The sequence below is a fragment of the Melospiza melodia genome, chromosome 5 (genome assembly GCF_035770615.1).
Source record: "Melospiza melodia melodia isolate bMelMel2 chromosome 5, bMelMel2.pri, whole genome shotgun sequence".
Lineage (NCBI taxonomy): Eukaryota > Metazoa > Chordata > Aves > Passeriformes > Passerellidae > Melospiza > Melospiza melodia.
The window spans coordinates 73,073,315-73,091,235 of record NC_086198.1 but is presented as its reverse complement, the minus strand read 5'-3'; the positions used below and the strand labels follow the sequence as shown (position 1 = coordinate 73,091,235).

General features: G+C 41.6%; 1 protein-coding gene across 4 annotated transcripts in view; it reads left to right on the top strand.

The window, feature by feature from the left end:
- LIMCH1 (LIM and calponin homology domains 1) overlaps window positions 1-17,921 on the top strand; it is a 175,385-nt gene that overhangs the window by 143,785 nt on the left and 13,679 nt on the right. For all 4 annotated transcript variants that reach the window (XM_063157368.1, XM_063157366.1, XM_063157364.1 and 1 more), the window contains 7 exons: window positions 7,835-7,928; window positions 10,452-10,618; window positions 11,273-11,378; window positions 13,632-13,660; window positions 14,649-14,732; window positions 16,400-16,492; window positions 17,463-17,567. In XM_063157368.1, coding sequence (XP_063013438.1) covers window positions 7,835-7,928; window positions 10,452-10,618; window positions 11,273-11,378; window positions 13,632-13,660; window positions 14,649-14,732; window positions 16,400-16,492; window positions 17,463-17,567 — 678 coding nt within the window. The remainder of the gene's footprint in view (window positions 1-7,834; window positions 7,929-10,451; window positions 10,619-11,272; window positions 11,379-13,631; window positions 13,661-14,648; window positions 14,733-16,399; window positions 16,493-17,462; window positions 17,568-17,921) is intronic.

Below are 17,921 nucleotides of genomic sequence, written 5' to 3'. Positions count from 1 at the left end.
TACCGGCAAAGGTGGCAGAAGAGTTTGACTCCTCAGATTCTTTGTGACTCTTGACATTTATAGAATAATTCCTGGTTTGTCAGCTTGAATGCACTTAATGATGAAGCCTGCAAGAGAGAATGAGGGTGCACCAAAATGATGCTAGTAACAGAGTGTCCATGCTCTAACTACAAATTTTATATCACTAGCCTCACAATTCCATAAGCAATGTGACTGGGTAGAGCAAATCATTGTAATTACTCCTGGCACTTCAGCTTTCAGCAAAGGTATCTGTATTAAGCATGTCAGGGACAGAGGAAGGAGAGCAGACTACTTTGAGAAGAATCTTCTGTGGGAAGACAAGTGGAATGCACTGAATGTGATAAGAGAGAAGACAAGGAGATCTGCCTGTGGCTGGAAGGGAATTTGCCAACCTAAAATAAGATATCAGGTTCTGTTTATTCTGGATGTTTACTTCTCTTTACCCAGATGCTTCTTTTTAATTTTACAGGTCTCCATGCCTCAGACTAAGGCATGGGCAGTAACTTAGCTATTAAGCATACAGGAGAGCCTTGGTTTGTTGAGGGAAAGGGCTTAGATGCAAAGTTACAGAGATGGGACATGGTACTGATGTTTGGGTTCTCCACTGGGGTCTTGGGACACAGACAAGCACTGCTACAGACCCCTCGGGATGGATGTGATTGGTCTGGGGCCTTATGTGCAAGAACTGGGCAGCTGCACTGGACTCACTTCACTCAGCCTTCTCCCTGTACTTATTTTACTTCAGACTTTGGACAACTAACACAACCATGTCAGCCTCATCTGCAGACCCAGAAAGGCTAAACTGCTCTCTGAAGGATATCACCCCTCCTGGAAGGTTGGGAATCCACATTAGGAAAGATAAGATCCTTCTGGGCTTGTTCCACTCCCTGTAAAACAAGACCTCTTGATCAGTAGGATACTGCATCTAGCTGTCACTGTCAGCATTCCAGAAGGGAAAAAGAGGTTTGATGTTTGCTCCAGGGATGGGAATTCCAAGCTACACATTCTTAGAAGTAAGAAGCCTTCTGAAAGCCTCCACTGTCACCTCCCACAAAGAGAAAACAGGGCTGTAGGTTTTCTCTCATGCTTAACCCTTCTGACATTCCAGAAGAGGAAGAGAAAATGACAGAAACAGGCATAGAAAAGCAGCTGAGATGAAGAGCTGTTTAGAGTGGAAGAAATTACTGAAGCTCTTTTGCCTTGAGAAAACTGCTTCAAATTAAGCATATTTTCAAAGCCATTTCTAAACTTGCTTACGCTGTGTTTATTTGTATATTTTATTGATTCAGTTCTTGTTAGCTCTGTCCTTCCCAGGCTTTGAATAAGATTCACAGGCAATCGTTCTGTTGAGAAATGATGAGTCAGAGGTTTGTTTTTTCCCACTCTAGTTGTTTGTAGATTTGGGTTGGTTTTGTGTTTTATTCATTCATTTTTTACTCCAAGTCTCTTTTGTCAAATATATATTTATTTTCATATACACCTCACCTATGACACTCCTGTCCTCCCCTTCTGATTCTGTTCCTGTTCTTTACATGCCCCTTCCTCCTCCTCCATCCCTTGTAGGGCTGCTCCCCTGCTGTTTCAGTTCATTTGTCAAACGGACTTGTTCTGTCTTCTCTCAGCCTGGCAGGCTTCCCTTTGAAGTCCTTTCTGTAGTCCCAGTTTGCATCTGTCTGGCTGCCCTCAGGCACTGTCTGCAACAGGGGAAGATGCCATGCAACTGTGCTCCAACTGTGCTTTTGGCCTGAAGTTTATTTACATTGCACCACTTAAGACACTAACACTATTGAGGCTTTTGGGGAGCTAGGGAAGTGCAGAGATCATTTCCTCTGAGTGAGACCTCAGTGTCAGTTGTCTTTTTGAGAAGAGAAGGACCCCATCTATATGTGTATAGAATAATGTTCACAAGCAGAGACTGACTGGGAAACGTGTACATCCTGCCTGAATCTACTATGAAATGAGATGCAAAAACCTGCAGCAGGTGAGCAGGACAGTAAAGAAAAATAGTATCAAAAAATATACTTACATCTCTAGAGTATAGGTAGAGTATAGGTAGTGTATAAGTGATTTTACAGGAGACCTTTTCTTAAAGTAGCTTATGGAATTTTGCCTATGATTAAAGTCTAAAAAAGGATAAACTTGACCTACAAACAGGAGGAAAATATCCCACTGGTGTTTGTGGAGCAATGTGGTGCTAAGAGGGGTGGTAGTTACCTACCTATACCTCTCAATGCAGTTGGAGAAACTGGGGCACAAGCCCAAAGACTGATCAATCAGTGGCAATACCAGCAATAATGTGAAAATTATCTCCTCATACTGGTCCTACCTGTCAGCCATTTAGACTGTGTTTTTTTCCCATTTTACAGAATAGTGGCACACACTATGAGTGCTGAGAAGTTGTGACCACTAGCTCTTTGAATCAAAAGTTGGCAAAGTAAATATTTTGTTTTAGAATGGTGTTTGTGCAGATTTTAGTGTAGAGGAATCAATTTTTCAGTAAGTAAGTAACATCACTTTATTTTAACCAATCTTTATGCAAGCACATAGAAATTATTGGCTTCCTATAGCTCTAACTATAACTTTGCTCTGATCAACCAAAAAAATAAATATAGGCAACAACCTAAAAAAGATCAGGGTGAAGTGGTGGTGGTGGGCAGAGACAGCTTTCTTTTATTTTTTCTATAGCTAGCTTAAACTTGTCCATTTGTACTCACTGCACGCTTGGCACAAAATGCATTTGTTTTCCATATCCAAGTAACACTCTCCTTCATGTTGAAAAATTCACTGATTGAACTGAGATTAAAGTATAAGCTTTCTTGTGGTTGAGGATTGTTGGCCAAGCTACAGGAGAGCAGGGCTGAAATCCTGGTTTGTACATATCCGGTAAGACAAGTCTTTGTTCTTTGATTCATTATGAGATACACTTGTAGGGTAAGCCTGTCTTCCAGATTGACAGCTTTGCCTTGAACCACACATGAAAAGTTGCATGGAGGGCTGGACTACCTGAAGGGAAAAGGTGTAGGATGAGAAGTGCAAGCAGCAAAGCATCAAAGCAGCTAGAAGGGAACTCTGCTCAGCTTTTGGTTATGAGCATAACCTGCCTGTCTCCTGTCCTTCAGACAGCCATGTACTTTTCACTGTCTGTCAGAAGTGAAAGAAGCTGATTTTACACCCCAATTGAACAGTAATAGCTCTAATGACTATCAGGAATACTGTATACTTTCTTGCAACATTTTCAAGGCTTCTCTGTCAGTTACTGATTACCCTGATCTTTTGTTGTAAATAGCTGGCCTGAATATAGCATTATGTAGCTGGCAGATGACTTAACCTGTTGAAGCAGTGTTTTGGCTGTAGTACTATATCTGGCATAGCATGCAAGAAACTAAGCTGTGGCAGCCCAAAGTTGTGCCATCATTTCCACTCACATCAGCTGCCAACATTAATTTTGATGAGGAAATCTTTGTACGAAAATTTTGAAGTCATAATATGTGTAGAATTCGAATCAAAGAAGTTTTGTGATTTGTCAGACAATTTCTACATGTGGCTATTGATGTTGCAAGCAATTTCATTCCTGAATGGTTTTACAGAATTTCAATTGTAGTTTTAACCTGATTCTGTCTGATATCTCTGCATTCTCACTGGTTCTAGACAGCTTGTTTTGTCATGCTTTCATATAAAATACAATAACAGTATTTCACATGATTTTGTGTGCAAGCAGTGTTAACTGAGCTATGTTTCAATTTAATTTACAAGAAGAATTAATAAAGTTCTACTGTAACTTCCTTTGGAGTTTGTATTATTGTAGAAGTTGTGATACTTTGTGTGCTAGGTATTTCTGGTTATTGTATTTTTAGGGTTTTATTAAGGGTGTAAAGTTCTGCCACAGCAGTAGTCAATATGGCCATTTCTGGCTTGCATAATCTTAATCAAAGAAATCCTTGGACTGATACCCTAGTTTATGTGATTAAAATCTTATCTCTCACAAACCGAACTAATTTATTTTCATGCCTAATAGGTGTTGGTAACACTATATGTTTGTGCTTGTGTCTTTGTTAGGTGGATAGTTTGTTTAGCAGAACACAGGTGTTGCTTTGTCCTCTGTACTGATGTGCTCATAACCACAGCTGCCATCACAGTATTTAACTTTCCATCATGAATGAAGGCTAAGTCATAAATGGGGAAGCTTACTTTAACTCCTGGGCATCCAGATTGCATAGGGTAATAAAAGCACCCGTCCAAGTAGATCCAAGTAGTCAGCCTTCTTCAGGATGTAGAAGTTTTAATAGGACAGTCTCAACACCAGGCTGATGTGTGGGCAGGGATAATCAGAGTCCCCATGCATTGAGGTTTTCCTTACTCCTCTTGACGGCTTCATTGCCTGTGGTGGTGTTGTGTGACCTTCCCTCTCAGCAGAGCCTGTGTTTGGAATGGCTCTGTTGCCCTGCAGAAGGAGACCTCTGCCCACACAAACACAAATGACAGAAGGGTGCTGAGAGGCTGCGTCAGTCCTTCATCCCAAGGCATGAGAGCTCCACACAGAACTGAAACACCTCAGAAATGTCACTCACTAGGTTACTGAGTCTTTAGTCAAAATACAGTCCTCCTAGGTGTAATGAAATATTTGTACACCTATTTTTTGTGTTCAGCGATAACATCATCATTTGATTACAAATATTTATGAAATGTGAAGCACGATAGGCTGTGGTAAAAAAGAGATTTTATCAATTGTATCAGCACAAGAATTTTCTTAAGTGTATCATATGCCTGCAGATAAAATACTAGATAATACTACATTAATTTGGTGTTATAAATAGAATTAAATTTAGTGGAAATAAGAGAGTTCCCAAGTGAAGTTGACTTAATTTTTTTATAAATTAGTTATTAATCAGTTTTATATTTTTAGCTGTATGTCACTACTATTTAATTGCTCAGCAGAGGGAGGAGAAAAAGTCAAGTCTCGTGAGCAGGAACAGAACTTCTGCAGCATGCCATTGGAAAGTCAGTTTTCCTGCAGCAAGCAGTAGCTCTTTTTTCTATAAATAACATTTATGTCTGTACCTGATTCAACCTCCTGGATATAGGTTATGGGCAGGTTTAGTTATTGTGCTTGTGCAGGACACCTGCACAACAGCACCAGCACCGTGTTGGGGTTCCTGAGGTAACTCCAGGCCCAGAGGTGGCACAGGTGCATTGTGTCTGTGCATCATGCATCACTGCAGCATTCACTGAGCACCAGTGAATTTTTAGCCCCTCTGAGAGGCCATTGTGGCTGTGCTCTTTCTCCAGCAGCAGCTGACATCAGCAATTGGCTTTTTTGGTAGTTTAACACGTTTGTATTGGCTCTGGGAATATGACAGTTTATAGCTTTAAAGCCTCTGACATAGAAATTAAAGTTGAATGTACTTATTTATTTTAATTTTTAAATTTGGACAGTTCCTGTTTGAGAGTGAAGGGTGAATTCCACTCTTTTACCAAAAATATTATCAATCTAAATACTAATAATTGAAATCTACAACAATTTCTTTGGGAGGCTTATGGTTTGGACCAATGAGTGTGGAGCCTCTTGCTTTTCCATGTGAAAACTACCTTGTTTAGGGCAAATCCTGAGCTCTCAATGATAGCCATTTTTTAGGTTTTACAGAGTTTTGTAGGTTGTAGAATGACATAATTCAGGTTGTAGGTCTCTAGCTGAGTCTGCTGCTCAGAACAGGATCAGACCAGAACAGGTTGCTAAGGGTTTGATCTTTCAAATCTTGAAAACTTCTGAGTCCAGATATGGCACAACCTATCTGGCTAGCCTGTCCTCATGCAGAAAAGAAATACCTATTTCTGCTTTAAGCAAGGTTGGCAAGAATTTCCTGTAGCTTCTTCCCTGGCCACTGTTGCATCAGGAGCCAGAACTGAGGCTGAAGGGGAAATTTTCTTTAGTTGCAGTAGAATTCTTCTGGGGCTTTTGCAATGAAAACTCTCAGTGACACACCAGGCTGGCATCCAGAAGGACTGGGGGATAGAGAGGTGGGTTAAATGACAGAAATGAGCAACTAAGTGGCAAGAGATAAACCTCTGGGCATGGCACTTGCAGTGTTTGCAGCATTTCTCTGGGGCTGTGTTTTAGCCTGTGCCTCATTTCCAGTGACCTGGGAGTATGTGAGACATGGAGGGAGAGGTCTGTGCTTTCCTCACTTTTGGTAGAGATGCATTCACAGGTGGACATGGTAGAGAGGAAGCCCTGAAACTTTCCATGTTACCTTTTTGGAGACTCTGTTTCACTTTCTGCCCCGTCCAGTTAAAGAACTGGTTTTAGGCAGGTGGAGATGTGTCTCCATGTCTTGCCTGGGGCAGAGGCTGGGGGTGGCAGGGGTGAGGGTGCCCTGGAAGGCGGTGGCAGTGAGGAGGATGGCAGGCAGCCAGCCCCAGCAGGCGCTGCCGCCTCTAGAGGCTCGTGGCTGTGATCTGGTGCCTGTCCTGCTGAGAGGTGGCAGCACAGCCCTTGAGCTGCAGGACCCTGCTCTTGTTCCCAGCACTGCTGGCTGCCTGCTGGGCTTGCCTGGGCACTGGCCCTGCCCAAGGCCCCACACCAGCTGCACCTTTTTCTTGCAAGGCATCTTCCTAGACCTGTTCCTGCCCCTCTTGAGAGTGTGTCTCCCTCCAGAGAGGAGACGAGGCAGGGATTCACAAGCTTTGCCAGCAGTAAAGTTCCCTGGAGCTTTGTGGCGTGTCCACAGGTGTTGACATCCTGTTGGCATTGCCAGCAGATGTCTCCAATTATGGAGCTGTGAGAGCCCAGGCCTGTTTTTCATGGGGCATGTTCAGATAAGGGGCCATGGGCTCATGAGGGCCTGCAAGGGTAGGAAACAGGATCCATACATAAGGTTGGGTTGATTCTTGCCTGCAGAAAAGAGGAAACTTGATCCGATTTCCTCCTTTGCAGCTCTTAAGAAGATGGAGGAGTGGGAGGAGGACAGGAAAGAGAGTATACAATAGGCCATTTCTGAAATGTGTCACTTTTTATTTAAAAAATTAGTCTGCATTTTTTATTTTCCTCCATTGAATCTGCCATTTTCTAGATCTTGGATGCATTAGAAGCACAAGCTATCGGCAGTGGCCAATAGCTCTGCTGCAGATTTTTCTTTATTTGCCTTCTGGAAAAGCAGACATATGGTGGAAGCTGCTGAATAGATCAGCTGAAGTGTTACCCTTGTTTTGACAGTGTAGTTTTAACTCTGCAACAGCCCTGTCCAGGTCAGGAAGCTTGCTTTTCAAAGGCATTTGAATTATTGGCTTGATATGGTCTCACCATATTTTTTCAGTCCTCTCTTAATAGTGTTTCAAGTATTTCATTACCTTTAATACAAACTCTGGCTTTTCCCTTCAGATAACAGATTGTTTAGACAACCGTGAAATAAAGGAAGTATTTCATTACTTTGCCACTTTCCAAACCCTGGTGTGTGCTATCTGTTCACTAATGCAAACATTTGTATGTAATTCTGGAAGGGGAAGCTAGGGGTGAAATGTGTGCTTATCTCCAGCTAACACAATCCAAGATATCCTACAGTTTTAAAAGCTTGTAGAGCTATTCCAAACCAACCACATTAATGGCTGGTGATGAGGAATTTGAAAAGGAGATTAAAGCACAGCCATTCAGTACCAGAACGGGCACATATTGCTCTGAAACATTCTCCCCAGCGCCCTGCTGAGCTCCACACTGATGTGGTTCGAACACACTACAAAGGAGCAGCAAGCACTGCCTTGAGGAACAGGCACATGCTTTTATTTCCACTCTACTCACTTCATGCTGTGTTCCTCTCTCCAGGCCTCCCCAGTGGAACTGGATGGAGCTGACAGCCTGCAAGCCGAGCCCAGCCCCAGCAGTGTGACACCTGCCTGCCCGGAGTGCCCATCCCCAGGTGGGTGTGCTGCTGCCTTCACCCCACCCTGCCCATCCCCAGGTGGGTGTGCTGCTGCCCTCACCCCACCCTGCCTGTCCCCAGGTGGGTGTGCTGCTGCCCTCACCCCACCCTGCCCGTGCCCAGGTGGGTGTGCTGCTGCCCTCACCCCACCCTGCCCGTCCCCAGGCGGGTGTGCTGCTGCCCTCACCCTGCCCTTGCCCTTCCTCACTTATGGGCCCAGGTTGAAGCCCACCTTTTGGCAGGAATCTGCTAGGAGCATCACCAGCAGCACCAACAGGGCTCATTAGAAAATGCTACAAATATCAGTAGTCTTGACACAAAATGCAGTTGCATTTTGTATGCTGTCAGAACAGTCATTCACTGTAGCAGCCTCCCGAGGGATGTGTTAGAGCCCCTGTGGCAGGTGTTTTTTCAGGTGCAGCTGGACAGGGTGCTAAAGAATCTCCTCTAGGCTCCCTTTCCCACAAAAGCTGGGACTAGATGGTCTGTTGAGGTCCTTTCCAGCCTGGGCTATTCTGTCATTCTGTGGTTGAAGTTATACGCCTGAGTTGTCCACTTGGCCATCTATTCACCTGAAAAGCCAGTGCCACAGCCTGCTGTAACCAGAAAGCAATAAGGGCAGAAGATACCAGTCAGTAATAGTTCCTATTTGACACATTTTTTCCCCCAAGACATGAAGGAATGGGAGAAAGAGTGAGAAGGGGCACTTCAGTCCCCATAGGGGCTTTAAATGGACAGTATTGTGCAGACCTCTAATTTTCTGCCTTAAAGCCTTTATGCATGATTCCTAATCTGAGGAAAGGAATTTGCTGGTAGAATTTTAAGCTGTTTTCCTCAAAAGTGTGTTTCTGAAACATTGTCTTTGAGTAGGCACTTTATTTGCTGTATACTATTATACTAAGTTCATGGTATTTTTTATTGGTCATTTTTTAAAATATGTCTATTAAAGTGTAGCTTGGTATGGGTAAGTAAAAAGTACTATGTCAAGTAGGTGTTTAAATGAGATCTCTGGATGCACTTGGTATGTAAAAATAATGCTCCTATTTGTTGGGGATAAATGTGACTTAAACATTTGAGCTTTGCCCTCAAACATCAGTGAGGTACCATTCCCCAAAGATTAGAAGCACATGGGCTGTTAGCAAGGGCTCATTAGCTGCCTTAATTACTTTGGCTCCTAGTTGCCAAAGTACATAGTTTAACAAATTTCAATTGCATCTGGCAGGTAATGTAGAAGGTGCAATCTTGTAATGAAATGACCAAATTCTCTTCTAAAAGTCAACAGTGATGAGCTGGTGCTGTCTACAAATCACAAAGCCATCTTGGCTTCAGCTCCCCAGCTGCCAGAAATGCTAAACCTTAAGTACTGACAGCAAATTTTAATATTGTCTAGCAAGGGAAACTGACATAGCATTGCAAAAATCAAAATGATAAAGTAACATGGAGTTTTCATTATGTCAGCTTTGGAGGGATGGGTGGGGTCCAAACTGTGTGAACTTCTTGTAAACAACCTCCTCTGCTGTTCAGAACAAGCCAAACACTTCCATGCTGTGGCCCCTCTGCCTCTAATGGTGGGAGAAGGGCTCTAGAGGAGGGTGCATCTGCCTCGGCAGCAGCAGCAGCTCTTGGCTCTGCTGTGTGTGTCCACATTCTTAGTGGAGTTGTGAGCTGCATCTCTTTCTTAGCTTACTCTTCCAGCCTGTCAAAGAGGTATTCAGAAGCTGCCAGTGCTGCTGTGGTTGGAAAGGGGACAGGATCTGAAGTTTCTCCTTGAGGAGGTTGGAGAGATGTCTGGGTGCTTTTTCAGTGCCTGAGATGCTGGTGACTGCTCTGCTTCCAGTGGTGGTATCAGCTCTCAGCAGTCCAGCTGTCACAGCTGTACACCTGTGTGCTTCTAGGCTCTTCTCCCAGAAACCAGCATCAGCTTGGGGGGTTTCTTTAAGAATTAGATGACAATTAGGTTATTCCAGTTCAAGGCTGCCTGTTAGGAGTTTGTTTGTTGTCTGATGCTTAACTGATTGTCAGTGGAAGTGGTAGGTTTCGTGAAAATAGGCAAGCTGAAATATCCTCCGGTGCTGACAGTGACGCCAGGTCATATAGCTGCTTATCTCTGTAACATCCTAGGGTAGGATTCATCACATAACTTCAGTCAAGAAATCTTAGCTCAGTAGGCCAATTGTGGGTTACAGCTCATCTCAACCAGAGGAGTGCCTGAAATAAAAGTTTGTGTGACTCTTTCTAGAGGACTTTCTGGTTTTGTTGACCATGAAGGGTGTCCCATGATGTCCAAGTCAAGTGTAAGCACGTAATTTTAATAGGTGAATTTCATTCTTTCAGTCTTGTTTTCTCTGAGAGATTAATTTTTCCCGTGTTGAAGAAAAAAGTTTATTTTTTCAAAACATCCAGTAAATGGGCTTACAGTACATCCAGTAAGAAATTGGATTGTAGGAAATAGGCATGTTTTATTTGAAAAAGTATCTTAACCTTGCAACATTGTCTCTTATATGTGTGGATTTGGTTTAGATCAAAAGCAATTCAAGTCAACTGCAGCTTGTTCCAGCCCTGCTGTGAAAAGTCTAGAATTTCTTCCCAGTCCTGTCCCTTCAGAGGAAACTGATTCAAGCAAGAAAGATGTGAAGAAAGCTGAAATAGAGCAGCAGAAGGAAGCAGAGGTCCTTCCTACACAGGAGGTATGTACGGGCAAGAAAAAGAGGGAGTGGGAAAAAAAAGAAAAAAGAAAGAAAAATGTCTTACACAAAAATGCTTATTGTGCAAATTGGTATTTTTCTCCATAAAATGTCTCTTCAGGAGTTCATTCAAAACATGACCTTGAAGGATGGTTTCAGCTGCCAAATCATGTGGTCATCAGAGTTCCTCCTCGAAAGGAACTCCACAGTGTCTGCTTGTAGTGTTTGAACCTGTTAACTGATGGGACTGGAAATGAGAACTTAACTTACAAACCCCAGTCCGCCACCTGTTGGGAGGGCAGAGTATCCAGGTGGTGCAGACAGTGGAGCTTATCCTCTTAGTCCTCTTGAAGTGCTGAACAGGTGCCTGTGGTGGCAGAGGTAGCAAGCAGCTGTCACCATGCTGCTCTTTCAGGTAAGTTAGGTGTTGGTTAGTCAGATGGTGTCAGAGGACCAGGGCAGTGGGAATGTCAACAGGAAACAGCTACCCGTTACTTACAGGACTTCAATACTGCAACTCCCTGTTGTCATTCTGGAGACAGAGGCTTCATCTTTGATAATGTTGTTTCAGAAAATAAGTAGAAAGGGTTTAAGCTGACATTTGATGGAACCTGTTGCTTTTTTAATGCTGTTTTCTGCTCCCAAATGTCTGAACAGGTGACTAAAGCAAAAGCCCTGGAAGAAAAGGGGAGTCTAGTGCTGCCATTTTTAAAGAAACTACCTGAAACCAGCCAAGTTACTCTGCATAACTCTGCTCTACAAGGTGAGCAAAAAGCATTTGGAAAACTCAGCCAGACAGCAGCTGAATATGGGCATGTGGTGTTCAGGGAGAGGTGCCTAATGACTTGGAAGGGTTTTGGAGCTAAAACAGTAATTTTCTAGTTTCATTGACTGATATTGGTAGTGTGGCTTCTGTGATGAAATGGATTCTTCTGGCTATTCCTCTTAAACACAACAGCAGAAATTTGACACAGCAGAGAGAGATCTCTGTCTTGCATTTACCTGGCCTAGCACTAAAGGCCGTATTATGTCAATGAGTATTACATACTGCTGCTCACAGATGATAATGACTTAGCAATTGGCTTTATCTCACAATAAAATTTTATGGAGAAAAATTTTGCACTCAGCTGCTCTTGTGGAGCTCCTCTTTATAGATGAACAATACATATATCTGACCACATCCTTGAATTTGACCACTGCCCAACACAAGTTCTTGCAATGCAGAACCTTTTGCTTGCCTTCATGACAAATTTTTGCTTCAGACTGATAATGTTTAGTAGTTTGATTTTATATTTATTTTAAATATGCATATGTGTAGGTATTGTGGAAGAAAAAGAGAAAAATCAACTGAGGGTTTTTTCCCCATAAGAACTTCCTAGATTGTTAATATATAGGTAATATATTGATTAGCCTAATGTTTTCAAGGTTAAAACTACTGAAGGTGATTCACTTTGAAAAAACTGAAGAGGGACTTTTTGCAAAGCCATATAGTGATAGGACAAGGAATAAAAACTTTAACCTGAAAGAGGGTAGATTTGGATTAGGTATTAGGAAGAAATTCTTTATGATGAGTTGCACAGAGAAGTTGTAGCTGCCCCATCCCTTGGAAGCCTTCAGAGCTAGTCTGGATGAAGCTTTGAGCAATCTGATCCAGTGGAAACTGTCCCAGCCTGTGACAGGGGGAATTGAAACTAGATGGTCTTTAAGGTTCGTTCCAACCCAAACCACTCTGTGATTGTCTGAAAAGGAATGGAATTCTCACATGTTTCTAGTGGGTAGGTGCTACCCAAGCAGACTTTGAGACCAATATCATTTTATGTTAAGCAAATCAAACCAAATAGCAAGTAAAAGGTTGTAGGTCTCTTGCCTTGTCAGTTTTCTGACTGGTGCTGAAACACTTGGCTGCACTCTAGTGTTCACAGCAAATAGAGCACTGAAAGGCTCACAAAATGCATTAAAACCTGTATCTGCAATAGCAATGGATGCAAGCGCCATGCAAAGGCTCAAAAGGGTGGCTGCCCTTGCATCAGCGTGCTTGAGCTCTCCCGTATGTTCAGGCGCCACGATGCAAAAGTCGTATTTAAATACCCACAGTCCGTGTGATCTTCAGGTCCATAGTGAATTAGCTGCCGTGGACCAAGGCAACTGTAGACAAATCCCTCTCGTGGCCAAGGAGGCTCGGGTCTGAGAGTGTGTCCTCACCTTTTCACCGCGCTGTTTCTGTTTTGTCTCCGTGCCCTCGCCCGCAGAGCCGCCCCGCGGGGCCCTGGTTCCGCTAAGGGTCCGCAACCACTGGCGGCGCTCGCAGTTTTTCTCGCAGTCAGGTAAACGCGGAGCTGGGAGCAGCTCCAGCCCTTCTGCTCTCCAGCCACAAGTGTCTTCAGACACGGGCTGGGCTGAAAGCTCGTCACCACCTGTTCTACCTCTCGCTTTCGTAGAAAATATCTATCCCTGCTGCACAGTTGACAAAGAGCTGTTGGGTTGCACATTGTTGCGATGCTCTGGTTTCAGGCACCCAAAAGAAATCCCTTGCCTATAAATACCTTTGTCTTAATTTCTTTTAATCAGTCTAATTTTCAAAGACATTTGGATAGAAAATGGCAATGGTTCTCTTCGTAACTGTGGCTCTTGAGTAGTGTAGTCCCATCCTTTTAGCATTGCTGTACTTTTTCCTTCCTTGCACTGAATCACGAAGGGAAAAGTAGATCAAGGTAGGTAAGATTCAATGTCTGAACACTGCTAACATCTGTGGTCAGAAGTAGATGGCATTAGCTAGTGGTAGAGTAGAACCTGATATTAGTTATTGTGCTCCTTTAAACCCAGATAAAAAGTAGTTTTGTTGGTGATGGGTATAATCTGGTTTTCTGATTTATTCGCTTGCAATTAGTCCTTGCATTTGGTTGTGGGAGTAAATAGGAAACTAACATACAGATATAATGTAGATTTATTTACAGGCTGAGGAAATTTTGCTATGCTAAATTTAATCTTTCCTTGTTCTGTTTTTTTTTTTTAATAGCTGATTCTGATACTGGTGATAAATCAAATGTGAGTACCTTTTTTGCATTATTATTTGGTGTAGTGATTTGTGTTTAGCAGAAATTATTTTTTTATGCAAACTCTCTTGTAACATCCCTAAATCAGAATGAGAACTTTTTCGCATGGACATGTAAGAAGAAAAGTACAACCCAAATCAAGGCATTGTCTGAATCTGGAATTCATCTGGAGCTAGCTATACAGTATTTGGTTGCTGGAGCCACTAAAGCTTCAGAATCTCTAAATAAGATGTAATTCTAAATTATGCATTGCATTTTAATGCATAGAAATGAAAGGACTTCACAATTGTACTGTTTCCTCAATGAAACAAAAAAACCCAACACACAAAAAATGCTACTCTGAAGTACACAGTATTTCACATTCTGTTTGCCATATAGAAATAGACGTAATCTCTTCCTATGAGATTCAAATACTGCTGATAGTGGAAAGGGATATGACAGGAAGTATCTAAAGTTGCCCTTGATTACAAAGGTTTTAAGTATATTATGTGATAGGATCCTTAGTGAAGCCTGAGGATTTATTTAATTATGAATAAAAATTCAAAGCAAGGCTATAGGCTGTTTTGCTGGCAGACATAAAATGAGAGGATATTTTTTGCAACCTAAAATTGCATTTCATGTTGTAAAGAAGATTATAGAGAAGCAAAATATATGCGTTCTTTAAATTTGAGTCCCTGGAGGTGACTCTGTTCAGTGATGCTTAGAGCTTGCTTTAAGACGTTTTTCCTCCCTTCAGTTGAAATTTCCCAAGACTTTCTTTGCAAACCAAATGATTTTTTTATCATGTGGCTACTAATGGGCAATCCCAAGTGTCACTGAAGCTAAGAATATTGTCTGCTACCTGAGAGAACCCTTATCTAGTTCCCAATTTCCCACTGTCACATCATTGGCAGGGTTTAATCAGGCCCAGTGCAGTTTTCTCTGGTAGCCATGTGAAGTGCAGTGTCACAGTCTAATAGCTTGGTTTTCCTTCACTTAAGCGTTTCAATTTTTGGTCCTGGGATCCAGAAGAAGAGCGCAAGCGCCAGGAAAGGTGGCAGCACGAGCAAGAACGCTTGCTTCAGGTAGGGAAGAAACTGTGTGTCTTCCACTGTTGCATTGTCCCTTTGGACAAAAGTTGAGCATTTTGTGTTTTCCACGTCCTCTGTGCATGCTTGAGCAAATTCTGTGGCAGTAGAGTGATAAATGAGCACACACACACACACACACACACACACTCACACAAACGTTCTGTGTGGTTTAGGCACTCTCATGTCTCCCTTACCCACTTCATGGAAAGACCAAAAGGACTTGGTCCTGCAATCCAGTGCACAGCTAAACTGAATGTGTTGGTCCTCAATTATATTTAAATTATACTGAACACAGACTGCAAAACTCTTAATTTCTTGGAGCCTCTTTGTCAAGACTGACAATTTCCTAATCCTGATGCTTTCTTTTTAACTCTTCTTTAAAATTATGGTCTTAATAGCTTTTCATAGGATTCTGCTTTGTTCACAGGTTCTTCTTTGAAAATACCAAGCTAAATTTGGACATGAAAGGACTTGGGTTTGAGGGGGTTTTGCAAGAGAGGGAAATATCTTCAAAACAGCCATTAGTTTTGCCTAGTGGTACAGTAAACTCTAAAATTTCTAGGTTTGTGTCCTAGTGGAAAGAAATGCAGTGGACATGAGAACCTGAATCTCCCAGTCAGTCAGGAGTGTCTTTTGAAACTGTGACTAGCTTTGATCCCAAAGAAATCACATCTTTGTTGCATGTAACAGAAGAGCAAACAGCTGTCCAGGGAGGGAGAATATGAAAATGGGGTCTTTCAATCCTTGTGTATCTCTATGCTTTCTTGAGATAGTCTAATTTTGCGCCTCTTAAAATAGTGTAAAATTTTTATAATAATTTTTCTGGCACATGGGGGTACTCTCTCAATAGTAAATGTTTATTTTCTGGAATAGGCAGATGTGGTTACCAATCTGAACAGATGTTGGAGCTGGTGTAAGAGGGAAGTGGAAGTCACCATTCCTCTCCATATTCAAACCAGCTCTGGCAAACAATTTTAAACACCTCTTTGAGATATTTTTTTGCGCAAAACTCTGTGAAAACAATTCTTAAGAAATCATGCCTTCAAGGAAGAAAATAAGCTATTTAACTAATTATAATCTTACTCTCTTCAAAGCTTTGCACACCCTTTATCTCTTAAATTTGCATAGTTATTCATCATTCATTAAATTGTGTTGGCATATCTCTTAAATTAGAGTTAATGGCATATCTCTTAAATTAGTACTGGTATCTGCAAAGCCTGCTTATTTATATGCTACTTTGCTGAAGTTTTTAATATACAACCATTGTCTCAGTGTTTCAGGGTCTGTGAAACATTTTTGAAACTTAATATAGTAAGATAAACAAGAAATTATTAATATTTTTGAGCATAAACCTAATTTCCAACCCAAGATTTTTAGAATTCTAAGAAATTAAACTACTTCTAATGTGTCAAAAGTTCCTTGAAGTTTGAAGGTGTTAAATGTATGTCCTGGAAAAAAATGGGCAAAGTGAAAAAGAAGCTTTTTTTTTTGACACCCATGGAGGTTTCCAATTTTTATCCTTTTATCCTTAATATCCTTTTATTTAATCCTATTTCTGATTAAACCATTCTTAGCAAATTCATTTTTACTGTGGGGATACTACAGAATTTGTTCTTGATATTGAGTGCTCTGAATTTACCTGTGTTTGTGTCCATGTACAGGAGAAGTATCAGAAGGAGCAGTACAAGTTGAAAGAGGAATGGGAAAAGGCCCAGAGAGAAGTTGAAGAGGAGGAGCGTAGATACTACGAGGAGGTACAAGGCTCAATAGAGGAGGTTGTTTTGTGGGGCTTTTTTTTTTTGTGTGTGTGTGTATTTAAATGCACCCACTTATGGGTGCAAAAACAACAAAAAAAATCATCCCATACCTAGATTAATTAATGAAAATCCTCTTCAAGGCTGAATTTTGAGGAGGACTGTTTCTCTTAAACACTGCCATAGATGTTGAGGAAAAATATTTAAATATTTGGACAAGTATCCTCAGCACCTCCGCGTAGGTGGAGGTGTTTAATTCCTGTGCAAGTCAGGGTGAGTCAGTACAGCTGTGTCTGGGCACGCTCAGACTTCCCTGCAGGGCCAGAGCCCTGTGTATTTTGGCATGTACTTGGTGCCTAGACTTGGTAAAACTCCAGGTGAAATTGTCTGCCTTGGGTCTGATCATGGAGGAATTTTGTAACTGTCCTTAAAAAAAAAATAAATCCACAGGAGATGTTCAAAGCTTGCAGTTGTGGAATATTAACAATTTAGAAGATAGTGGTTTTCTTCTGTGGTATGTAGGTCATTATTGAAGGAAACTGGGAAAGGTTTATAAGTTTGTCTATGCATTATGTAAATGGATGGTTTCTCATCTGTGCTTGAGGGATATACTTGTGGTCTAAACAAGATTTTTTTTTCAACTTTCAGAATGTTTCTCATGTACCAAGGGTAATTTCATACTTTTATATTAAACTTAATATATTTTGCTCTGTGAAACAGTTATTCCATGCAAGTGAAATATTCTTTCCTGTTTTGGAAATTCCATCTCAGTGGTAAAAGGAATGGAAGTGCAAAACCTCGAAGCAAATTAAAAATCGAGGTGTTACCATTATTCTCAGTACCACAAGTCCTTATCTAGCCATCTAAATTTGGTACATAGCCAAATCTTATTTTTCTTATGTGTTTAATAACTTCACAGTTTACATTCTGTATTTTTAACCCCCACTCTCTCCTGATCCTCTTTCTTCAGGAACGAAAGATAATTGAGGATACTGTAGTTCCATTCATTGTTTCTTCAAACTCTGCTGAGCTCCTCTCCTCTTCTTCCTCTACCACTGAAGGAAGCAAGACAGTGGTGAGTTTCTCATGGAGTAGTAAGGCACTGAAGAGTAATCCATCTTTAGTGCAAAGTTTAATGCTTAGCTAAAGGCTGTCAAAGTCTGGGAGCAGGAAGAGCCCTGGGTCCCATCTCTAACTGGGGGTGCCTCAGAGTGCTGTAACTTACAGATTTTCACTGGGATAGCAGTATTCCCAAGCAAACTGCTATCATCCCATTTTAAACTAGAGCAGAGAATACTTTCTGTCTGCAGATGCTCTGTCCCTTAAACAGTGCTGTAGAATTTTAATTATCTTCCAAAGCCAACAAAATCTTAGGTGGTTTCCCTGAATACAAAATCTTGAGTGTAAAATAGTGCTTTATATATATCTC